The sequence below is a fragment of the Camelus ferus genome, chromosome 16, assembly GCF_009834535.1.
Source record: "Camelus ferus isolate YT-003-E chromosome 16, BCGSAC_Cfer_1.0, whole genome shotgun sequence".
In the NCBI taxonomy this organism is placed as follows: Eukaryota; Metazoa; Chordata; class Mammalia; order Artiodactyla; family Camelidae; genus Camelus; species Camelus ferus.
The window spans coordinates 42,706,678-42,732,318 of record NC_045711.1 but is presented as its reverse complement, the minus strand read 5'-3'; the positions used below and the strand labels follow the sequence as shown (position 1 = coordinate 42,732,318).

Here is a 25,641-nt window from a genome sequence, read left to right as displayed (position 1 = left end):
GCCCCTTGGAAACTAGTAATAATGTTTATCAGTTATAGAATTAAAAAAAAAAAAAAACCCTGTAATATAGGAAATTTGGAAAATACAATAAGGAAGGAAGAAAGAAAGAAAGCACCACCCCCAATTATGGCCACCATGTATTCAGGGATTGCTGTATGTCAGGCCCCTTATAGGCATCATTCCATTTAGTCTTCAGTACAACCCTGAGGTAGAGACTTTATTTTATGCCCATTTTACAGATGAGGCAACTGAGGCCCTGAGAGAGAATTTAAGTGAATTTGTCCAAGGTTACACAACTGAGATGTTGCATACCGGAGCTGGGATTTGAACCCAAGTTTGCCTTGGGCCCTTTTTAACAAAATATTAGGTTGGAATGTATAAAGTTGACTTTAAAAAAATAGTAGTGTAATTAGGGGGAGTGGTATAGCTCAGTGGTAGAGCACATGCTTAGCATGCAGGGAAGTCCTGGGTTCAATCCCCAGTACCTTCATTAAAAAAAAAATTAGTAATATCATGCAGTTCAATCTAATGCTTTTTAGTAGTCAGTCCTACCACTGATCTTCATTTTCAAGAATTTCCTTTTGGTCTTTTATACATCTTTTTATAATTGGGACCATAAAATTTTATATCCTTTTTAAACTTTCTTTACATTATATCTCTTCTATTACTAGATGCTTCAACATCATTTTAATAGCTATGTCCATAGGATATATATATATTTCCTTGTTGGACACATAGCTTGTGACCAATTTTTTGCTGTTATGCATAATACTGTAAAGAGCATCTCTATGTCCAAAGCCTTTTCCCTCTGTAACAATGTATTTTCAAGCACCAAACTCTCCTGTAGTTGCTCAATGGTCTCCCTCACTCATCTAAGCTGAAGACAGGGTCAGGTTAGTGTGTCTTCTGTTGTATCCCCAGCCTGCGTGCCACAGAACAGAGATTCGATAAATATTTGTGAAATAAATGAAGAAAAGAGTGTGGTTTAAAAAATTTTTATAATAAACAATAAAGTGAGAGGACCTGAGATCACAAAAGTGTTTTCTTTTTGGAAGGAAAGAAAGAAGAGGCAGGCATGTGTCACAGTGGAAAGTCAAGCAGTCATGCAGAAGACTCTGATGGAGTTTATCTCTTTAATCGCATATTCAATATCACTTTGTCTTCACCAAGAACCAGTCCAGAGCCCAGAGGGACTCCCATTGCCACATGGTCAACGTGAGTGCTCATTTACTCTTTAAACATTTTTGGGGCACAGACGTATGTGCCAGGCAGAGTTATGGGTACGGAGGTTATAGCTATAAACAAAGCAAACCATTCTGCTTTCATGTAGCTCACCTTCAAGTCGGGGAGACAGAAAATGCTATAACAGGAAAACAAATTGAGTAAGGGGAGAGAGAGGGATGGAGTTTGCATTCTAAATAAAATGCAAGCACCCAACAGAGATCCGGAGGGTTGAAAAATTCAGTTGTGAAATCCGAAGAGCCTGAATAAACACAAGACAGTCGAGTGCTTACTTTTTATATCATTACCTGGAGCACTGAGTAACAAGCCAGAGGGTTAGTCACAATGACAATTGAAGGGATTAGGGTGACATCTGTTGGAAATTTGATTTGAACATTGGGGTGCCACTCTATTGAACTAGAGTTTTAAAATTAGGTTCAAAAGTCTAAAACTTCTATTTCCATTAGTTATACCTAAATCAATCACATAAAGGATTCTTTTATAAAGTGTCTGGGTATTTTTCCTCTTGAGTTCATTTCTTAATTACATTTCATCTCAATCTATGTAATCAATTGTCCAATTAATACCATCTCTCCCTGTATAACATTTTCTATCTCACCAATCATTTACATAATTTCCTTTTTACAAGTACCTTGTAAGACTGGTACTGTGAGCTTTATTTTGCAGAAGAGAAGACTGTTCTTGCAGAAGTAAACTGAGATACACATTTATAATATGTTGCAGGGTTGGAGTATGAGCCCAATTCTGATTCCGGTTCTCAATTTGTGTATGCTGTTTTTATTTTGATCATTTGCCTAATTTAATTGTATGCAATACTGAAAAAAAAAACAACTAAAAGGTAAGATAAAAGTAGGGGGGGAAAAAGTCCAAAACTTATCCCAGACTAAGGACCAATTATATTTCCTCCACAAAGTAACACTGGGGAAGGGGGAGCAATCAGATATGTCGTGTGCTCCCAGCCTGAATAATCTATCCAAGAACTGGCAGCCCTTTCGTGGGAGTCCTGGCTACGTTTGAGGAGGTGAGCATCTTTGAGGACTAAATAAAGTAGATCATATCACTAAGTAAACATTCAAATCTAATGCAATGCCTATCTAATTCAAATGACTTGGAGAATTAAACTTTTAAGGAAATTTTCATTGAAGTGTATCAAACATACAGAAAAGTGCCCAAATAATAAGCCCACAGTTTGATGAATTTTTATCACCTTGAATCATTTTATCTGCTTTTGTACTTTACATCAGTATGTGGCTTCTTTCGCTCAACATTATGTTTGTGAGATTCATCCACGTATTTGATTCATCCATTCCAATACATCCATTGCTGGGTGTAGCTGAAGTTCGTTCAACAGATGCATAGACTTTTGACATTTGAGATATTTCCGATTTTGGCTAGTATGAATAATGCTGCTATGAACATTCTAGTATTAGGTTTAACCGTGTGAAATTGCAGTTTTTGTAAATCAACAGCTGTCAGATGTCAGCAATTTTATACATACAGTTCAACCTATTACATGTCTTTCAGCGCACGTATGTTTGCATTCTGTTGAATAGATACCAACAGGTGGGACTGCTGTGGTCATCTTGTAGGTGTAGGTTCAGCTTCTGGAGACACTGCCAAATGGTCTCCCCAGGAGATTCTACCATCCTACCAGTCCATGCTTCCATCAGCACACATGAGAGTCCCACGTCCCTGCCGATCCACAGATCACTCAGTATCATCTTTTTGTCCTTCACTATTCCCACAGGTGTGTAATGGTATCACAGTGTGGGTTTTAATTTGCGTTTCCCTGGTGACTCATAAAGGTGAGCACGTTTTCATCTGGTCCATTGGTCATTAGAATAGCTTCTTGAAGTAAAATATCTATCCAAGTCTTAGGTCCATTTTTTCAGTCAGTTTGCTTGCCTTTTTCTTATTAATTTGTAGGTACTTTAAGTCCAGTCTAGATACAAGTTCTTTGTTACATGTATAGCAAATATCTTCTTTCTCTCTCGGGCTTGGGCTTGCCTTTTCACTGGTGTCTTTTAACAAAGAGACGTTCTTAAAAGAGGTCTAATTTGTCTATTTTTTTCCTTTATGGTTAATGCTTTTCATCTCCTGTTTTAGCAATGTGCCCATCTCAAGGCCATGAAGCTGTGCAGCACGAATTTTTAATGCTCTTCCTAAACAAAATTAACCTTTGGGATGTTATATATGTAATCATTCATTAATTTTTTTTTAACAAACACGGAATCCCTATACGTGCCAGGCAATGTGCTAGACATTATAAGGGATATAATTATGGCCTGAGTCCCTCATGCACTCTGGAGGCGTCTGAAGAGGCTTGGAGAGGTGACTTCACTTGCCCCAGTTGATGTTGTTAGTTTGCCAAGACTGGACACAGTGTTAAAACACAAGACTGACTGGTTCCAGAGTTTGAATGTAGCCATTGAACTCCTTTGCCTCTAGGAGGGATGTTGGGAAACCAGGGATAGATTTTTGATATATTCTACTTGGTAGCGTCCAGATCACCTTGGGAAAACAGAGTCAAATAAGGAGACAAAGACACATGGTCAAAAACAAAATCAAACAAAAAAATCTTATAGTTCAAGACCGTATGTACTATGAGTGAAATTTGAGTCAAGTGCTTAAGAAAAGGGAGAGGATGCTTCTGGCTCAGGAGACAGGGGTCTTCTCAGGGCACCCTTGTTGGCCCTTAAAAGGTGAGCAGAATTCAGACCCTTTTAGGGAGAAGGCATCCTGGGGAAAGGGACCGGCAGGCACAAAGGCACAGAGGTGAGACAGCACTCTGAGTGGGTATCAGTCCGGAAGTGATCAGCTCCATGTAACAGAACACTGATCTAAACGTGGCTTACACAACAAGGTCAGTTACTCCCCACCGAACCAAAAGTCTGCAGGTAGGTGGTTTCAGGGTTGGTCCGGCAGTTAAACAATGTCCTCAAGTCCTGTCCTTCTTGCCCTTGTCAGCATTGCCTGTCCACGGAGACGTGGCTGCTCCTTTGAGCTCATCGTCCCAGGATCAGAGCCATAAGAAGGAAGCAGAGGGGCTGCTTCCTGCTCCCCCCCCCCAACACATTGCTCCCACTCTTCCTCAGGGTGTAAAATCTTTCCCTCCGAGGCCCCAAACAGAACCACACCCGTTCTTATCTTAATGGTTAGCCAAGGGAAACGGGATGACCATGACTGAAGACATGGCCACCTGCCTACAGCCAGGCTCGCCAGCACTGTGGGTGTCCAGTGCCACTGTGGGTACCTGGTGGCGAGAGGAGAGAAAGAGCTGGAAGAGAAGGGTGAGGCCCCTCCACTGGGCAGGAGTTGGACGTTCAGTCAGCACTGGGGCCAGGACAGGGAGGGTGTGTGTGAAGGACAGGGAGGGGGCTAGGCTGACAAGCTAACAAAATTGGGGGTGGGAGGGTGGGGGATGGGGGGAGGTATTGCAAGAGCCCACGTGGGAGACAATGAGGCTCAGATTAAAGTGGCAAAGAAGAGGTAAAAAAGACATTTTGCAAGTAAGGCTGATAGAATTTCATGTGTTTTAAACGGCAAGATGCCACACGAGAGTGAATCATGAAATGAATATCAATTTAGTGGTTCCAACTGATGAAATTAAAGTTATATTTTAAGAAAGGGCAAGAAAAAATTTCACATAAAATTCTTTCTCTGTGTTTGTTTGGGCCGCCTCCCTCACTCACATGCACGGTGAACCTGCATTACACATTAACCAGAGCTCCTTAGAGATGGGCGTGCCTGCTCAGCTGTAAAAATCAAATTTGTTTTCTTTCCTCTGACACTAGCAATGTAACTTCTTAAAAGAATAGTGTTCTTACCCAGCTCTGTAGGGGGTCACAGTGACTTGCTGCTCGCTTTGCGCTTTCCTGGACTCTGTCCTTGGCGAACTGTATGTAAAATATCAGTATGTCATTTTAATGTACGATCCTTTGTCTCAAAAATGTATACGACTATGCCTTCGACTTCTAACAGGTGGAACAGTTCTCAGAGCTTTCTGAGAATCTGAGAAAAACCCTCAGTTTGGCTCCAATAAAATTCCATTTTTTTTCTTCTCAATTTGATAGTTAATTAAATCTTCGACAACACAATTAACCCAGATATTTTTTTAAAAAATCTTTTTCCTCCTCAACATCCTATATGTCCTGTCTCTCTAACTTGACTTTGTCCTGTTTCCTTTTAAACCTCTCTGAACATTGCTTCTCCATCTTTTGGGGCATCTGAATCCTCTACCCACCCCCAGTGCTGGTCCTCCCAGGTTCTCTCCTTGGCTTCCCGTGCTTTTCTCACACTACCCATCTCCCTGGCCCCACCCATGGTTTCTCACGGGATAAAGTGGCATCTATTTACGGTGATGACCTCTGAATCTATACCCCAGCACAGTCTTCTCCCTTAGATATCTATCCATCTACTAGACATCGCCACCTGATGTCCCATGGGTTTAAAAACCAATCAGTGTTGTTAAAAAACAAAGAGAATAGAAAATGTCAAGGTGCATCCTATATAAAAACACAAGTATTTTTTAAATGATTATTTGTTTGGTTTTGATTTACTGGGGATTGAACCTCGGACCTCGTGCATGCTAAGCAGGTGCTCTACCACTGAGCTGTATCCTCCCCTCAAAACACAAGTGTTTTTTAATGAAACTTTTGTTTCACAGTACATCAGTGTGTCCTGGGTCATGGTCAAAAAGTCTGGAAAACACAGGAACTAGATAACAGGCTAGACATAATGCGAGCAGTGGGGGGGAGCCAGGGACATCTGCCTCTGGACAACAAAAACAGGGAAGTGACAAGCTGGTTTCTGGGGAAGAGGACGACTTTCATTTTGAACCCACTGATTTCTGACTTACAGTAAATCACACCTAGTGGTTGCTTCTTTCCTCACCACTTCTAGAATCCGGTCAAAGTAATTATGAATGAATGTGCTGAGGAATGAGGGAGTTTCCCCGTTTCCCCTAGAGGTCATTAATAATTAGCTCTGAAGAAGAGGTAATGCCTCAATAGAGGAAGTAACATTTATTGAACCCTTATTAAATGCCAGGCTCTCTGCATCCCGTTTCTAAGGAGAAATCCTCTTAGCAGGATTTCTTAGTGGTGTGACGCAGGTACCACTATCTCCATTTCACAAATGAGGAAGCTGAGGTTCAGGGAGGATGAGAAACTGTCTAAGCTCGGGCAATTAGCAAGTCACTGTTGCCTCTTGCCAGTGAACCACATCACCTCCGAGAGCATCCATCACCAGGGTTTCTTACAGCCTCCTGTGTTGCTTGTCTAGGGCTGCTGTAACAAGTTACCACAAATTGAGTGGCGTAAGACAACAGAAATTTATTCTCTCTCAGTTCTGGAGGCTGGAAGCCTGAAATCAAGGTGCAAGCTGGGTTGGTTTCTTCTGCAGGTGAATCTGTTCCATGACTGTCTCCTAGCTTGTGGTGTGTGTGAGACCTGGAGTGACCTCAGGCCTTGGCTTGTAGGTGCATCATTCCAATCTCTGCCTCCAAGTTCACACACATTCAGATAGTCCTCTTCTTATAAGGACACCAGTCATATTGGATTAGCAGCCCCCAACCCAGTACAGCATGACCTCATTTTAGTTTCAACTAATTATGTTTGCAATGACCTTATTTCCAAACAAGGTTACGTTCTTTTTTTTTTCCTGGAGGGATTGAACCCAGGACCTTTTGTATGCTAAGCACGCGCTCTGCCGCTGAGCTATACCCTCCCCTCCAAATAAGGTCACATTCTGAGGTATTGAGGGAAGGACTTCAACAATCTTTTTTGATGGATGCAGTTCAACTCCTAAAACCTCATTAAGGGAAATTGTTTCCCACTGATTTGGAGGATTTTGCACAAAAAGTTGACTTTATTTCTTGTTAGATTCCCAAGTTCCCCAGAAATTGGCAAGAATCTTAAAGTGTGTGCCCTATGACTAGTAATTCCTTTCCCTGTATATAAACTCTAGTGAAATTCACACATATGAGCACAAGGACATTCCAAGAATAATCATTGTAGCCTTGTTTGCAATAGAGTAAAACTGAAAACAACATACATAATAAGAGTAAACAAATTTTGTTTCAGTAGTGCAAAGAAATTCTATATAGCAATAAAATCAATAAACCAGGAAAAAAAAATCCTAGAATTCCCACGAGTAGTTCTTATAAATACTTATGATTGGCTATGTTTCCACCTGGACAACACCTACACAGACACTGCTGCCTCATAAAAACACAAACCCCACCCCCTTTCCCTCCAAAAGCTACCTCTCTCCTGACTTCCCTGTTTTTCACACAGTTAGCTAAAGATTCTTTCCCATAAAGAATCCTCTTCTTTCCATTCTCCTTAAACCTCTGCTGGGCTGCACTCCCCCTAGGCCTGCAAGCCCTGTACTTGTCCTGCCTCAAGTTCAAAGAAAGAGCCCGGAGTCAGCAACAGAGACATGAATGGTTTAATGGATAGGGGACCTTACATGCCTGAAGCAGAAGGGTTCTGGAGCAACACCTCACCATGGTGGCAGAAGTCTTCCTTGGTGGGGGGAAGAGGGGAGGGAGGTTACCAGTTATACAGTGAATTGAATCAGGTTGGCTCATCAGTTACCAGGGAAACCAGTAGAGGAACCCACCTCTCACCACCCCTTTGATAAACTATCATAGTGGAGATGTTCTCATCCATAGATTAGAACAAACACTAGCTGGGGCTGGGGGCAGGTATGTAGGCATTTACTCATTAGGCTCTATGATTAAGAGGGAAGGTCAGCCTTGTGAGTAGGGTGCAGGGTTGAAGCAGAGACTGGTCTAGCAGGGGATGGACAGAGAGCAAGAGAACAGCCATCTTGGGTGACATGATCATGCAACCTCCCGGTTCAATTTCCTTCTAGTTGCCTGTCCCTTGAGAAGACACACTACTGTTCCGACTCCTCTCCTTGTTCCTACGCTCTTCACCTCCAACCCAGCCTCACACTTCGACATATGGCTAATTTTCTAGAAACACACCTCAAATCTGAGTCCACAAAATTCCCAGTGGCTTCTGGCTACCTAGTGGAGCTCTTCAACTGCTCCATTCCACATTCAAGGCCCAATCAAACTTGGCGCCAGCCTCATCTCCCTCCATCCCTTCCACATGGGATACTGCTCGGACTTTCGACTTTCCAGGCCCAGTGCCAAAGCCACCTCCTCCTACCTCGCCCTTCCCTTCACACTCTTTCTGTCTTGAGCTCCTGAAACACCTCGCATCTCGCCCAGTTACTCCATTACACCCGATATTATGTGTGTCCCTGACTGCGCTTCCCAACCAGGCTCTCCTCCTTGTGCCCCAGGCAGGGCCCCAATGGGAACTCATCAACCTATATGCCGAGATAATAAACCAGAGAGGCTCCTCAAAGAAGGGATCTTGTCAACTACAGCCTAAAACCGGCCCAGGTGTTTTCTTCCCAGAGATTAGACTCAGCTGCCGTTAGGGGCAAGTTGGGACGAGACTGTTTCCCAAACGCAGCGAAATAAGCCTGCGGCGCCCCACCGCCTGGGGGCGTAGGAGCACCGGGCCAGGCGTCCCACCCACCGCCCAGAGCGAAGCATCTAGTACCTGGCCGGAACGCCGCTTCCACCCGAACCTTTCCGCTGAAAGGCCGGGCCCTTTTGGGTGAAGCACACAGGAACCGGAAGTCAGTGGCGGAAGACTGATCCGTGGGAGCCTCGTCGAAGATGAACGTCCTTGGTCTCCTCTCAGCGGGAGGTAAGGTGTCTGCGACACCAGGTGAATTTCCCGTCTTCCCTTAGTCCCTGGCTCTGGAGTATTTCCTCCCTCAGGTCCTATGTCCACATCTCCCTCTTGGAGTCCGCTCTGAGTTGGTTCTGGTCGTCGAGCCTCGCAGCGATTGTGCTTCCTTCCCTGGGTTAGGGGTCCGCGGGCGGCTCCTGGGACTGGGCCGAGGGCGGCGGGTTCACATTCTAACGGCTGCTTGCTTCTGGCTGCGTTGTTTCCCTGTGGCCGCGATGTCGGAGTGACTTTCATTGGTTTTACAGAGTTGCTCCTTACATGGTTTTTCTTTTGCTTGTAGAAATATAGTCATGGAAGAATCTTGTAAAGTGTACGGAAGAAGATAAAAACCTTCGTTAAATCTGCCACTCACTCAGATAAAACGTTTCTTATAAACGTATAAAATTTAGTTTTCATTGGTTCCACTGGGTGAGAAAGAAACTAGTGAAGATAAATATTGTTAAAGAGAACTATTAATTACAAAAAGATTTCCCTAAGGTTAAAATTTTTAAAAACGTAACGCAGTTGAAATCATTGTTTTAAATACATGCTTCTTGATGGACATAAAATAAGATTTCTGGGTAGTAAAATGTAGGACTTATACACAAAAATCAGAAGATATCTCCTGTGAATAGGGTCCACTAGTTCTTAAATTATGGGAAAGTCAATGTCACTTTGCAAAGGTTCTGTTTAGGCCGCTACTAAAACTAAAAGGAAGTACGACGTCTCAACTTACATTTTGCTAAATTTTCCTTTTAGGGAGGTGGAGATGTTTTCCATTTCTATTGGAGTCATCCTTATTCCAGACCTTACGTAATTCCTGCTGTCGGAAAAAAACCACTGCACCAAAGAAAATTATTCCCCATGTTGATTTTTCTGAGGAAAATACAAAGGAGTCTGGAAAGGCACTTGACAAGCTCTTCTCTTCAGAACAGCAGGCTTCCATCTTGCATGTGTTGAATACAGCATCTAATAAAGAACTTGAAGCTTTCAGATTGCTTCGGGGAAGAAAGTCCATCAATATTGTAGAGCACAGAGAAAAGTTTGGGCCATTTCAGAATTTGGAGAGTTTAATGAACGTGCCCTTGTTCCGGTATAAAACTACCCTTAAAGTTTGTAAGTCCATTCTTTCACCAGAGACTGGAGGGAAAAAAAAAAAGTTACCGGAAAACCAGCTCTTGAGAAAGCTCATCAAACCGGAAGTAGGAAGAGAGAGACTTAAGGTATACCCCTTTTCTTAATGCCTCTTACACTGTTTGAGAACTTGCTTTGCAAAGCACTATTCTGGCCACCAAGACAGGGTTCTTCAGGCAGCTTATAGCTTAGTTGGTGGGCTCAGAGATACACATATAAATAGATAACCCATTATATGGTTAATCTCAAAGAATGAGATGTACAGGTAGTAAGTTAGCAATTTAGAGGCGAGAACTCTGCGTTTTGCCTGTTGGGGCAAGTTTATTGGAAGAACTCAGCCTGGATCGTGGAGAGAGAACTAGGCTAGCAAGAAGAGGAAGGCATTCTAAGAAGAAAGAACAGTTGATGTAGAGAAGTAGGTCTGTGCAAGATTTATTTAAGAGGAATGTTGAGATACCTGACTGTGTCTGGGGGTTTGTTGGGAGTAATGAGAAATGAAGATGCAAAGATGGGTTATAGCCAAGGAGTGACTTTAGAACATTATACTAGTCTTTCCAGCAGAATTTAAAGTTATTTTCTGTCTCCTCCATCTCCCTTTTAAAAAGCATTCTAAAAGCAAATCTTTTTTCAGTGTTGTCTTAAGAAGTAAATATTAGAATTACTTGGCGCAGCAAACATTTAAACTTGGAGGAATGAAACTTAGGTACTGTGTAACATTTGATAAAACATTCTCTTATCCTGTAATAATAATCAATTCTTTCTGGGCCAGTAGTTCTCAGTTTTGGGGGTATAATGGATACTCTCTGAAAATCTGATGAAAGCTATGGACCCTCTTTTCAGGAAAAAAATAATAACAGCACATATACATAGAACATTGCATATATTTTCAGAGGACTTGCAGATTTCATTAAGTTCACCCAAGGACTCCTGCTGCTGTTGGTCTGGAACATATCAACCAAATTTTACGGCAAAAACTATTTATACTCTGATTATAGTGGAGTTGTATTTTATTTAGAAGGCTAGGTTCTAAAGTCAGTTTGTGTGGAAAAACTACACAGTAGAGCCCTTGAAAAAAATCTGTTGCCCATTAACTACTGTGTGCAAACTGGTTCAGTAATTCTTATGCACACTAAAACTTGAGAATCATTGAGCTAAAGAAAAGAACCGAAAGAAGGCCTGCCTGTATTTTGTAGATGTGTGGGCATCCTAACTATTCTGCCTTTAATGGATATTTATCCATACCTTAGCAGTGAATGAAGATGGGTATAGAATTATAAATGTTCCTGTTTATCTGCTTCCCTACCTATAGAGCATATTATTTGCCCATATAAACTGAGTCATGTGGGAGTGATGTTATGTACCATATCAGCCCAGACTTGACACAGAGCTAAAGCCACATATCCAATTATCTATTACCTATCTCCCCTTAGAAGCTGTGTAGGCAACCTGAAGTCAGTACCTTAAAAAATAATTTGTCTCCCTCGACTTCCCAAGATGATCTGCTTGCTGTCATTATCTTGATTAATGACGCCAGTCACTGAAGTAAAACGGGAATTTTCCTGGGCTCCTCCTTTATCCCTGTTTCTTGCCTTTCTCACTGTCAGTGACTTAGATTCTTCATACTTTGTCATATGACAGATATCTAACACAAATCTCTACCCTAAGCCTAGCTTCCTCGGGCCCCTCTGCCACAGAGCTGTCTGTGATCTTTCTGAAATGTAAATCTCAGGTATGCCAGAACGTTACATGCTTTGGTGGCTTCCAGCAGCTCTCATGATAAAGCAAGATATGTTTTGCAGAAAACTGCACACCCTTCTGCCCTTTTCCCACTTGCACGTTCTTTATTCCACTGCCTGGAAGGTGTCAGCCTGTATCTGCAGACATCTGGGTGAAATACCTCCCCTTGTACCATTTTACTGATTGTCTTAGTCCTCCAGCAAGTCTTCCTGACCATTTCTCCTCTCTACAGTGTAACTGTTGTATGGTGGCATTTCTTATAAAGTATGGTTATGTCCCTTGTTTCCCAGTGTCTCGCACCTTCCCCAGCAACATTTGAATATTTGAATGCCTAGTTTGAGCTACCTGTTGAGAGCAAGTAAAAATTCTTTGCCTTTAAACTGACTGCTACTGTTTACCTTTTAATAATAATTACTCCTGTATTTAACAATTCTCAGTTCATACACTGTAAATGTATTTCTGTTACATACACTAATTGGGATTTCTGAGTTTGTAGCTTAAATTTTGTGTCTGTTAAAATGTTTACGCTTGTAATAAAACCAGCCTTTTTTGTTTTAGGCAGTTAATAGTATCGTATCCATTGTTTCTGGTACTCGGAGAATTGCCTGGGCTCACCTTGATCGGAAATTGGCAGTGCTGGACTGGCAGCAAAATGAATGTTGCCAGTTGATGAAAGGAACATACCCATCATCTGTCTATTTAGAAGAGGTAAGGCAGTTGCACCTCCAAATTCCTACCTGCTAGAACTCCTTGTGTAATCTTCTAGTCCTAAAAGGAATGTAAAAAAATGGTAAGGGTCGATTTTCTTCTGGTAATCATGACTCACCCATTCCAATTATGTTTTCCATCACTTCTATGATTTTTTAAAAAAATTGAATCTTCATCTATTTCAAGAAATGCCTTATGAATCAAAGGCAGATACTGAGAGACTCAGTGGTGTATTACTCTGAATGTTAAGAAACTTCATCAATAAATTCAGTAAAGTTGCAGGATACAAAATTAACATACAGAAATCTGTTGCATTTCTATACACTAACAACAGAATATTAGAGAAATTAAGGAAACCATCCCATTTACCATCACATCAAAAAGAATAAAGTACCTAGGAATAAATCTACCTAAGGAGGTCAAAGACCTGTACTCCAAACACTATAAGATGCTGATGAAATAAACTGAAGATGACACAGATAGATGGAAAGATGTACTGTGTTCTTGGATTGGAAGAATCAGTGTTGTTAAAATGACCATACCACCCCAGGCAATCTCTATCAAATGACAAATGGCATTTTCCCACAGAACTGAAACAAAAAAATGTTAAAATTTGTATGGAAACACAAAAGACCCCAAATAGCCAAAACAATCTTGAGAAAGAAGAACAGAGCTGGAAGAATCACGCTCCCTGACTTCAGACTATACTGCAAAGCTACAGTAATCAAAACACCACAGTACTGGTACAAAAACAGACACATAGATCAATGGAACAGGATACAGAGCCCAGAAACTAACACACACACACACTTATGGTCAATAATCTATGACAAAGGAGGCAAGAATATACAAGAGAGGAGTCTCTTCAATAAGTGGTGCTGGGAAAACTGGACAGCTACATGTAAAAAAATGAAATTAGAGTATTCTCTAAAACCATATACAAAAATAAACTCAAAGTGGATTAAAGACCTAAATGTTAAGACCAGATACTATAAAACTCTTAGAGGAAAACATAGGCAGGACACTCTGACATAAATCAGAGCAATATTTTTTGGGATCTGTCTCCTAGAGTAATGGAAACAAAAGCAAAAGTAGACAAATGGGACCTAATTAAACTTAAAGCTTTTGTACAGCAAAGGAAACAAAATGAAAAGACAACCTATGGACTGGGAGAAAATATTTTCAAATGATGCAACCGACAAGAGATTGATTTCCAAAATATACAAAGAGCTCATACAGCTCAATATCAAAAAACAAACCACCCAGTAAAAATAATGGGCAGAAGACCTAAATAGATATTTCTCCACAGAAGATATACAGAAAGTCTACAAATAGTAAATGCTAGAGAGAGTGGAGAAAAGGAAACCCTCCTACATTGTTGGTATGAATGTAATCTGGTGCAGTCACTGTGGAGAACATTATGAAATTTCCTTAAAAAGCTGAAAAACAACAAGGTCCTACAGTGTAGCACAGGGAACTATATTCAATATCTTGTAGTAACCTATAATGGAAAAGAATCTGAAAACATTTATGTATATATGTATAACTGAATCACTTTGCTATACACCTGAACACTGAAAATCAACTATACTTCAATTAAAAAATAAAAATTAAAAAAGGAAGTTTTCATTACTTTATTTATGAAGCTCGTTCTTCAGAACACTATCACAGATTGTCTCATTTGAGGTTCAGAACCTCGGGAGATGCACAGTAATTATCACCCTGATGAAATCTATGAAACCTGGTTCAGTCAGGCATCTGATGTGGTCAGTTGCAAAGGTGATTGATTCTAGCCTCGTTATTCACACCCTATGCTCTACCCTAGAAATTTTCAAAAGGTTAAGGAAACAGTTTTAAGTTGTCTAATCTTAAGGCCAATATAGATCTTAGAAATTAGGTACAGATGAAGAAACTAGTAATTAGGAGGATTAACTGACTTGTCTTAGCTCAGCTTGCTCCTGTTAGAACCACGACCAGAACTTGGCTGTCCTGACACCTCCATAAAGTGCTCTTTCAGTTACTTCAAAATTGTCAAAAGCAGTATAATGTAAGTTACATGGTTCTATTTTAAAAACAGAAGTGGGGCAGAGGTGGGGGCCAAACATTAAAACTTAATGAATATTTCTGCTCACTTATTTTATCTTGTTTTTGTTTTTGTCAAGATTTCTTCAGTCATTTCAAAGATGCCCAAAGCTGACTTCTATGTTCTGGAAAAAACAGGGCCTTCAGTTCAGAACTCATCTCTGTTTCCTGTACTGTTACATTTTCATATCGTGGAAGCCATGCTGTATGCCTTATTAAATAAGACGTTTGCCCAGGATGGCCAACATCAGGTGCTGAGCATGAATCGAAATGCCGTGGGGAAGCACTTTGAACTGATGATTGGTGACACGCGGACTAGTGGAAAAGAAATAGTGAAGCAGCTCCTCTCAGAGTCTGTCCTGAAAGAAGAGCCGCGGGTGTTCTTCCCGCCAGATAAGATAGTCCGCTACAGACAGCTGTTCTCATCTACTGAACAGTACAGAGCAGAAGAGTTATACGACTCATTATTACAAGCTGTTGCCTTCTATGAATTAGCAGTTTTTAACACTGAATCTTGAAATCTGAGGTTAGTATGTTACATGCTCTAATGTTGTATTAATTTATATGGTATTTCTAAAGTTGTGAAACCAACTGTTTGGAACATCCATGTTAATGGAGTTAACACGTTTGAGTGTTTTTAGATGTTTAATGTCAGACTTTTGGCTACTGAATGATTTACACAATAATAAACCAAAGCTAAATCAGTAAATAAGAGATTTTGTATCTTTTAGGTTTAAGTGTTAAAAAAATAAGATGCCCTCTAAACAGCCAAAACAAGAAACAAAGTTATCTTCTTTTAAAAGCAAATACCATCTGTACTAAAGGATTTGCATTATTATATTGTTAAAATAGGGAATAACGAGTTTTCTGGATGGTGCTCATCGTGGGAGTAAAGCTAAATATAATAGATAACACAACTTGCGGAATCCTCTTACTGTGTGAGTACAATGTGGGTTGATGCACTGCCTCCAAAAGGCAGTTTTCATTGGCTCAGTCTATTAAACCTAGAACAAACAGGCTTTGTCTAACAGGCTCATTTTTAAACTTTGAAATATTTTACTTAACAGACCATCTTTTGAGGAAAGTAGTACTTAGTATTTTTCCTCCACATCTCTCCATTTTCCATTACAGTTGCCTTAGGTCAAGCCCTCATTATGTTTAACCTATAATGAACCCAAGGCTCTGATGTCAAAGCATTGTCTTTTCTTTCCTTTAATCTAAAAGTGAAATACACTTGTTGGGAAAAAACCCACATAATCAGAAATATTTAAAATACATGGAAGCCCTCCCCTCCAGCACCTCAGCTCTTTTAGTGAGTCTGATATGCACTGTAGACTTGTGGCCATGCACGTGTAAACCTCTGCATATGTGACTGTATACATATGCATCTCTGCCTTGGAAATGCAGACACCCCAAACTTCACTTCTGGAATCATCCTCTTTCCTCCAGACCACCTCTTTTGCCACTGTTTTACACTTCGGTAAACAGTTTCACCAGCCACCCAGTTGTTCATGTCAGATGTGTGGCATTCTACCTCGCACATATTTCTGGAAATAACTGTAGTGAAAATGTATCTAAGTTAGACATTCACAGGATAAGATGCTAAGTACTGAAAAGTCATCAAAATTAGTTACTTTTATCACAAAAGTAAATCTTAAATCTTACAGGAACTTACCACCTTTAAGAACTGAGAAAAAATGTTTTTCCCCAAATTAGCTAAACCTTAAAAAAAGATATTAAACGTGTCCCTATTAGGGAGGAAAATATCCTTATTATTTTCTTGACTTTTGATCAAATTAACAGGTAACTGATCTACAGGTAGTGAACGCTTGTATTCAGTAGAAAAAAATAAAACCATACACTTAAAAAAAAATGCCTTCCAAAAAAAAAAAAATGACTTCCATCTTATTCTCTCTTTTCTGCAGGGACGAAACCTGTAAGATATGGCCTATATCCAAGCCTATACAATATCCATGTTTACCCAGATGATTACACCTGGAACTCCCATTTAAATATCGCAGTCTTTTAGCTTTAGCCTTTAATTGAATCAATACACTATCAATACAAGAAAGGTTGAACAAATAAGTGGTAAAAAATTTTGTGAATAGGTATACATTTGTATTATTCAACTACAAAATTAGGATCCTTAGCTTTTAAGGTGAGAATGTAATTTACTAGATAATATAATTGAATATTAAGCTAATATATAATTTAAACCCTTGAATTAGGAACCTATTTTTAAAGATACCTGATTATCTGATTGTAAAAATTTTAAGTACAATGTGGTTTTTTAAAATCTTGTAATTAAAAGTATATACTTTCTCCAAAAATATAACCTTAACTGGAAATGGCTATCATGTAGAAATCCTACAGTAGAATCATTCTTTGTTATAGTTTTAATGAATAGCAGTTTGTCCAAAATATTTATATTAACATCATTAATCTTTATGAAATAAAACATCAATGGTATAAAAATACAAGAAAAATATACAAGACAAATAAGGAGTTGTCAAAATATACAAGATATCACATTTGTATGGTTGCTAAAAAACATTTATGAAAACTACAATTCATAATCTTGATTTCACCTTGTCAGCATTCAGTGATTCACATGGTAAAATACACTGGATGAGTAAACTCAAATTTATCAGAAGATCTTACTTTTTGAAAATGATGCATAATTTCTTCCCTAGGAAGTTTACTTACGTATTATATATGCTATTTTGTATTTCTGATTGTGTAAACTTATATTTTTAAAGATTATCACCTAGGTGATTCACATTCACAACTTGACAGAGGGCTGACACTTGGTTGGAGAGAGATGGATTAAGAATAACAGGAAAGGGGAAAATTATGGATTAGTTTAACATTGAAACACCTTTAGAAATATCTTAGTGAACTCTACCTACTAGAAACAGCTCACACAAGTTAAAAAAAAAAATACTCCAACAAAGCTAAATCAGATAATACAGAAAATTCAGGAAAAAAATACTACCACAATCATAAATACAATTTGTATTTCAATTTTTTTCATTTAAAATATTTACACACTAATAAAATATACAAATAGTCTGTTTTAAATGTACAGTAAGAGAAATAAACTCTGCTATGAAAATCAATATAAAAAGGTGTCTTAAGGATCACATAACAATCTGTACAAGGCATTGTTAAGGTAGAATATTAAGGGAAGCCAGCTGCCAAAGTGTTCATAGTCTCTTTTGAAATGTTAAGGTGAATTCCTTCAAGATAGTGCAGAAACCTGTCAAAAATTACAAGGAAAAATACAATTTAATATTAATAGTTCCATGAGATGAGAATATTTATCAATCTTGAAATAGCTAACTAAAATGTTCTTTTTATAGAAACTTTACCTTCTTTTACTTTTTCCTTGTTCTTTTAGCTTCTCAGTACTACAAATGTTTCGGAGAGTTGGCAAGTATTCAATGATACTAGCTTGTCTATTACCCAGGTTCAGAAGAGATCGGCTAGAAAATACACTTTTAATGACTGCTGTCCTCTTCCAAGCACTGCTGTAAATGAAAAGTAATGCATTATCTTTTGATTTTAATGCCCAATAAAAATGTAACAATCCCATAAACAACCAGCTTCTGGTCTAGACTAGATTAACTATTCCAGAGTAACTTTCTGTATCATTTTCAACACATCAGTCACTACCCTACTGAAAAGACCTTAATAGCTACCTGCTATATGCACAGCAAATCCAAACCCTGTTATTCAAGAGTCTCCCAAATCTAGTCCCGCCCCCCACAGTGTCTCATTATTTTCTCTTCCAGCAATCAGGCTGGCCTCCTTAACTGTCTCATTAGAAACTACATTAATATTAAGGGATTAGCATGATCAATAATGCCCAGCATTTCAAAATTAGTAAGAAGAAATTAATAATTTCCCCTTTACCATTTATTATTAAAAAATAAAAAGCAAAAAGAAGTAAGACTTACTCTAAATTAGCAGCTGACTGACTAAAGTGTACATTGTTGCGCTTCTGTGAAACATAAAAAGTAAGCTCTTTTGTTGGATCTCTTCCTAATTTCTTGCAAGAATTCAGAGAGGTTTCCAATGCTTTTGAAATAGTAGAAGAACATTTAGTAAAGCTGAGAGCTTCTAGAGCTGCCTTTAATTCTCCAGAGCTTTGAGAAGTCCATCCATCACTGTTCTCGAGACTAAACTCATCACAAAGTCCACTTTTAACTTTTCCATCTGTCCAACCAAAATCATTTTTACCAAATTCCTTCTGTTCCCTTACATCAGTTAAAAGGGCATCTAAGAAGGACATGTTGTCCATGAACTCAGTGAGAGAATTTAAACACTGTGAAACAAGGCCAGAACTTATTTTTTCTGCTGGTGTTTTAGGAGGATGAGGAATAGATTCAGTATTTGACTGTAGACATCTGTTCAGTTTCTTTGTCTCTGGATTGCTTTTTTTGTCTCTGGCTTTGCTTTCTTCTGAATTTGAAGGCGATACAGAGGAAAGGCTAATAAGTTCATCAGAAAAGTCCAATTTGGTGTCAAATAAGTCACTGTCATCTAGAGTTACTATCTTTTTCTTACGTTTCTTTTTTTGTGACTTTTTCAATGGCTTCTCTCCTTCAGAATGTTTCCTAGCAAGACATTTCATATTTTTTGTTGCTGCACTGGTGTCCACACTTACTGATGAACCACAAAAGTTTTCAGTTTCTGGAATGATATCAACAGGTAATGGCAGAATGAACTCAAGATTACTATATAAGAAATCTACATTCTGCACGTGGAATTCTTTAAGAAGCTGGATGAGCTTATTCCATTCTTCCTTTGTTCTGATTTTGTGCTGAAAAACAATTTTGAGTAAAAAAATGTTGTAACAGCATACAGTCTGAACATTTTTCTACCCGTATAAATATAACGTCATTTCTATCTATCTTCAAAGTAATAAGCCCTTACCCCTCATAATTTTATTGATGTACACTTCCTTAATACATCAAAAAATAGATTTAGATTGTTAATTTGAAGAATTAAATTCTCTAATACTCGGTTATACCCTAATTCAATAATTAGAAGCTCATATGTTTAAAAACTACTGTTCTGGTGGGGAGGGTATAGCTCAGTGGTAGAGTGCATGCTTAGCATGCAGGAGGTCCTGGGTTCAATCACCAGTACCTCCATTAAAAATAAAAAATAATAAAATAAAAAAATTACAACAATAACTACTTGTTAGAAATAGTCTTTTTTTAATCTGAAATATTTCTTAAGTTCTATTCTAAATCTGCTAATACACATATAGAGCAATGCCTATGCACCATTTGTCAAAGTGGTATAATGTGCTGAAATCAGAAATCTTAAGTCTAAAAATTACTGGTAAATTTAAGTTAATCTTATGATTCAAAAGACAGAAGTTAGTGTTGAGAAAATGAAAAAGAAACATAAATTTAACACTTCAAACTAGACATTGAAAATACCTTCAAAAATGAAAATAAGTCTTCAGATGGCGAAAAAATGTTCTTAAGGCCAAACATGGTCTCAACACAGCCAGTGTCACATTTGGGAAGGTCTGTTGGATTCCTTTTAGTATTTTTAGGGTTATTTTTGGAATCAGAGTCCTCTTCAGAGCAAACAAGCTGTACATTTCTGCTATTTCCTCCTACAAAATTAGGAAAAGGAAATCTTAGCTACCCATATTTTTAAACAAATTGTAGCAAACAGTTATTTAAAATCCAAGATCCTTTGGCATCTTTTGGATCTAACTCCCATTTTGTTACTCTCTATATATGTATCTAATTCATAAAGTATAATACAAACATTATTTCCACATAGGTTAAATGAGGGTGGGACATGAGGTAGGCTTACAACACAATCCAATAGAAAAAAGTGCAAGGATGACCAGGCAAGTCCCAGAAGAAACACAAGTATCTAACAAACTTATAAAAAGATACGTAATTTCACCAGTAATCATGGAAATCAAAATAAGATACTATTCATTTTTCACCTTTTAAACTGGCAAAATTAAAATAATTGATAACCTGCTTTTGCCAGAGGTACAAGTAAAGGAACCTCAGACTCTTCATGGGCCCGCCAGACAGCCTCTGCTCTCCACGGCTCACAGGCTGTGCCCACCGTGTGAGGGCTCAGACCCCATGACAAAGCAAGGGCGAAGTGCAGGAGGGGACTGGCAGGGACAGTTGGGCAGGGCAGGGCGGGCAGTCCCTCTGCCTCAGTGGGAGCTTGCAGCGGGTGGGGGAATGAGAGCAACAAAGCTAGCAAAATGTCAAAAAACAAAAACAAAAAAACAAACAAAATCTCTTCGTGGGAGCAATTATCTTTGGAAGGCAACCTGGCAACACTTACCAAAATAAAAAATGTACATAGCCTTTGGCCCAGCATCATACTTCTAGAATTCTCTTTGACAAGTACTCACAGATATGCTTAAGGATAATGTATAAAGATACTCACTGCATACTTTAATGACAAACTGAAGAAGGCTTAAATGTCCCCTAATAGGTAATAGTTAATTATGTTACATTCACTTTCTATTATGGAATAGCATGCAGCTATGAAAAAGAGGACTAGAACTGTATGTACTGAGAATAAATTGTCAAGTTTAAAAAAAGCAAATTGCTTACTAAATATAGTATTGGTTAATTTTGCTAAATAAGTAGGTAGCAATATTTGTATATGCATAGATAAAGGTCTAACATTAGCTACCTTTAAGAACTGGGAAAGAGCTTTTACTTTTTACTTTATATACTTTTGTACTGTTTGAATTTCCAGTGTGTGTGTCTGATTTTTAAGGAATTAAATGCATTTTAAGATCTTCAAAAAAAAAGAAATAATGCCATACTTAGTTTCTGTCTTCTAAAAGTCCTTGATATAGCATTTTATATCCAATAATATGGTGATAGTTACTAACAATTTGTTTATAACAGGATATTTTCCATGTCTTATTTATCATGTTTACTTCTAAGAAACAGTTAAAACTACCAACTTAAACTGAATTAAATACTTTGAAAACTTGGAAAGAGAATAAAATGTTAAAATTTTATTTTATTTAATCAAATCAGAAAACCATTAAGGGATTAATATTACAGAACTTCACCTTTTTAAAATTTAAATATTTGTGTATTTCCCAGAGCAGGAACTGTAACTATAGAACTGGCTATGGAGCAAGGAAACCACAAACTATGAACTTCTTCAGGGAAGGAACCGTGTCTTACTCATATAAACACAGGACCTGGCATGAAGAAAGTCCTCAGCAAATGTCTGTGATTCAATTAGGTCACAATGACTGAAGACTGATAAGAAATAAAGCATTTCTGAAATAAAGTTCTTAGGAACGACAGAATTATAGACTATTAAAGAAGCTAAAAGGGAACTTACAGTCATGGATAAATGACATATGGAAAAATCACTAACATGTTTTAATAAGTGGAAAAGGAAGTTGCTAAATAATATAATTCTATTTGTTTATAAGAAACTGTTTATAAATGTATAACCATTTGTTCCAGGTTCAATTTAAATGTATTTATCCACATTTAATGCTTACAAAACTTTTCATCAACAAAATTGATGTATGTATGTTTATTTTAAGATTAACATGGTATCCTGATGCTCAAGATTTGTATAATCTTTCAAATATTTTGGTACAACATATATTGTATATAGGGTCCCATTACAGAAATTTCTTTTGTAAGAAATCAACTTACGACAAAAGGATAATGGCCGTTCTTCTAAAAATCCACCTCCACTTCTAATCCAGAATTGTAAGTAAAGGATACTTTTCCTGATATCACAAGTATTTGCAGTTAACAATGTTACAAAATCTTTTACATCAGTTCTAAAATTTTCAGTCAAGCAGATCATCTGTAGGTAGCTGGCAACATTTAGCTGAGACAGAGGGAGAGGGAGAGAGGGAGAAAGAAAAGAAACATGGTCAATTGCAGAGTTAACAGAAGTACATCAATAACACATATCAAAAAGTAAGCCAGATTTTGCTAAAATTCACAATATCATAAGCTTTTATTGAGAATGACTTGATCTAGAAAATATAAAGGAATATGCTACCAAATTAAAAGCTTTTACATATACTTATTTTATTAATTGTACATAATCTAAGACAGCAAGGGAAACTTTATGGGAGATTGTCCAACCTGAACCCTGGAGGCAACTTTACTAAACCTTAAGAAAATCCCTTAGGATTAAGTAATAGTATAACTTGATGGGATATTTTTACAGCCCTTAAGATTAGAAATATGAATATTATAGAAGTACTGAAAAATAGTTATTATTTAATTTTTAAAAACCAGAGCTAGAAAATTATATCAGTGCATGCATAAAAGAATAAATGTAAACAAGAAACAGAAGAAAAAAATTTAAAAACACGTGATTTGTTAGGGAATGAACCAAGTACATTTTTTCACTTTATTTAGTGTTCAATTAATAGTGATTTTTTTGTAAAACAAACAGAATATGTATTATTCCCACTGTTGTTTATAAAAAGCTTTTTATCTTGAAAAGGTAAAAGAAGTAAAACTGTACTTACATTTCACAGATTTTACGAGACCACTAGCATTTTTACATTACAGTAAACAAGACAATTAAAAAAATTCTCCCAGGATGGGGGAGGGTATAACTCAGTGATAGAGTGTGTGTTTAGCATGTACGAGGTCTTGGGTTCAATCCCCACTATACCTCCATTTTAATAAATAAGTAAATCAGTAAATAAATAAACCTAACTCCCCAATAAATAAATAAGTTAAAAAAATTTTCCCTTATGATATATCTCTGACTTTACAATATATACACATTATTCTTGCATACACCTGGGACTTCTGCTTTCAGTAAAAAGGAGTAATTACTATCAGACAAACCCTGCCATCAGTAATAACTATAAATTCTATAATCAACTACAAAAAAGTCTAAAAAGCCAACTACAATGGTTTGAATGGACAAGAGAGTAACCAAAGGAAGAATAAAACTGAAGGGAAATAAAAGGTTGGAAAGTGAGGGGAGGTGCATGAAAGTAGAGAATCAGGAATCCTGGCTATAAAAGAGAATGCAAATCACTGGTTGATGCTTGATCCTAACAGGCATGGGCTTGTCTCAGAGCAGCCCAGCTAAAACTAAAAACTGAATAAAAATTTTAGCTGCTATATACTACAGGAGAATACTTGTTCAGAAGAATATAACAGAATCCAAAATATGTACAGTATTTCATTCACAAAGTACAGGATAAAAATCTAAAATTACTAGACATACAAAGAAATAGGAAAAGTAACCAATCCCTTTAGAGGCAATCAATAGAGACCCATCACAAGATGACAAAGATGTTGGAACTAGCAACAAAGAGTTTTAAAACTGCTTATAATAAAACTATGTTTATGGAAAACATGCTCATAATGAATAAACAAATAGGAAAAAACCTGCAGAAAAAAAGAAACTATAAAAAAAAGAAGCAAATAGATATTGAAAAACTACAAACCATAATATTAGAATAAAAATTTCACTGGATGGGCTCATAGAAGATAGGAGGTGAGAGGAAAAAAGTGTCAGTAAACCTGAAGATAAATCAATATAAATGACCAAATCAGAAGTAGAAACAGAAAAGGGGGGGTGGGCAGTGGTGGTGAGGGGGGGCAACAGCACACCTCAGTGACATGTGGGACAATGTAAAATGTCTAACCAACTTGTATTTAAATCCCCAGAAGGGAAAAAGAGAAAATGAACATAAGATAAATTTGAAAAAACCCTACAAATTTCCCTAACTAGAGGAATGAGATATAATTAAGGATTGTAGATATGTAAGATCACAAGCAGGATAAATATGAAGAAAAATAATCCCTAGGCTCATCACAGGCAAGCTGCTGAAAACTAAAGAGAGTACCTTGAAGGTATCCAGAAGAAAATGATATATTGCATATGAGACAAAAAAAAAAAAAAAAAAAAGGCTGCTGACATAACAAAAACAATGGTGACCAAAAAAACAACACTTCTAGGTTGAAGAAAAATATCCTTTGAGAATGAACTGAAAATAAAGACATTTTCAGATAAAAGAAATCTAATAAAATCCATTGCCAGCAGACCTGCTCTATAAGAATTGTTGATGAAGTTCTTCAGGCTGAAGAGAAACAAAACCAAAGAAAAACCTGGATCTTCATAAAGAAATGAAGAACATAAAAATTGTAAGTATACAGGTGAACATAAAAGTTGACTTTTTATCCTCTTAATTTCTTTAAAACATATGACTGGCTAAAGCAAAAATAAATAAAGCACTGTATCAGGGAGTTTATAATGTGTATAAACATAAAACATTTGAAAACTAAAGCATAAAAGAGGGATGGTAAATGGACTTATATTTTTTATAAAGTTCTTAGATTATCTGTAAATTATTATAGTATTAATGCCAAATACACTATGAAAATCTAAGAATGCATATTTTCTCCTTTATTTTCTTTCTTTTTCCCTTTTTTTTTTTTCCTTAACACAGGAACCAGGGATTGAAACCAGGACCTCATGTACACCAAGCATGCACTCTACCACTGAGCTATACCCCCACCCCTAAGAATGCATATTTTAATGTCTAAAGAAACTACTAAAAAGTAAGTCCTAACCCATTTCATATGACTTGGAAACTACACATCATATATTCTTCATGAACATAGACACAAAAATCCATAACAAAATATGAGCAAATCCAGAAATATATAAAGGACATAACACATCATGACTATATTATCCTAAGAACACAAGACTGGTCTGACATTAAAAAAATCAATCAACATCATTCACCATATGAATAGAATCAAAAAGATAAACCATATGATTGTCTCAAAAGATAGAGGAAAAAGTATTTGACAAAATTCAACACCATTTACAATAAAAACTCTCAGCTAACTGATAAAGAGCATCTATGAAAATATACAGTAAATATCACACTTAATTGATAAAAAGAAAGAGTGCTTTTCTCCCAACATCAGGAACAAGGTAGAGATGT

The 25,641-nt window shown here is 37.5% G+C and overlaps 2 protein-coding genes and 1 long non-coding RNA gene across 14 annotated transcripts in view; 1 reads left to right on the top strand and 2 right to left on the bottom strand.

The window, feature by feature from the left end:
• Positions 1-1,119: 1,119 nt before the first annotated feature.
• On the bottom strand, positions 1,120-8,898 carry LOC106729646. The gene is made up of 3 exons (XR_001366055.2): positions 8,826-8,898; positions 5,070-5,138; positions 1,120-3,753 (listed from the first exon to the last, which is right to left on the bottom strand). It is a non-coding gene; the product is annotated as an uncharacterized LOC106729646 (long non-coding RNA).
• On the top strand, positions 8,845-22,362 carry TEFM (transcription elongation factor, mitochondrial). Of its 10 annotated transcripts, none has more exons than XR_004311801.1 (6): positions 8,894-8,996; positions 9,759-10,222; positions 12,429-12,578; positions 14,741-15,186; positions 19,272-19,373; positions 21,782-22,362. XR_004311801.1 is itself a non-coding variant. In XM_014559584.2 (5 exons), exons 1-4 carry the CDS (start codon positions 8,945-8,947, stop codon positions 15,176-15,178), a joined length of 1,104 nt encoding a protein of 367 aa, XP_014415070.1. In that variant the 5' UTR covers positions 8,894-8,944; the 3' UTR covers positions 15,179-15,186; positions 21,782-22,362. The 10 variants fall into 10 exon arrangements, 4 of the variants coding, with proteins under 4 accessions (XP_014415071.1, XP_014415070.1, XP_014415069.1 ...); XR_004311800.1 differs by lacking the exon at positions 19,272-19,373 and adding an exon at positions 15,513-15,598 and having other exon boundaries at positions 21,787-22,362; XR_004311797.1 differs by lacking the exon at positions 19,272-19,373 and adding an exon at positions 15,513-15,598.
• ATAD5 (ATPase family AAA domain containing 5) overlaps positions 16,825-25,641 on the bottom strand; it is a 35,189-nt gene continuing 26,372 nt past the window's right edge. For 2 of the 3 annotated variants that reach the window (XM_032457678.1, XM_032457680.1), the window contains 5 exons: positions 22,355-22,535; positions 20,114-20,295; positions 18,620-19,485; positions 18,032-18,190; positions 16,825-17,919 (listed from right to left, as the gene is read on the bottom strand). In XM_032457678.1, coding sequence (XP_032313569.1) covers positions 17,841-17,919; positions 18,032-18,190; positions 18,620-19,485; positions 20,114-20,295; positions 22,355-22,535 — 1,467 coding nt within the window. In that variant the 3' untranslated portion in view covers positions 16,825-17,840. The remainder of the gene's footprint in view (positions 17,920-18,031; positions 18,191-18,619; positions 19,486-20,113; positions 20,296-22,354; positions 22,536-25,641) is intronic. The other variant, XM_032457679.1, reaches the window with a different exon arrangement.

Coding starts and splice junctions, on each gene's coding strand:
- TEFM (XM_014559584.2), top strand. CDS start 8,945: ATGAACGTCCTTGGTCTCCTCTCAGCGGGAGGTAAGGTGTCTGCGACA. Junction 8,997..9,758: donor TAAGGTGTCTGCGACACCAG/GTGAATTTCCCG, acceptor TTTTCCTTTTAG/GGAGGTGGAGATGTTTTCCA. Junction 12,579..14,740: donor CATCTGTCTATTTAGAAGAG/GTAAGGCAGTTG, acceptor GTTTTTGTCAAG/ATTTCTTCAGTCATTTCAAA.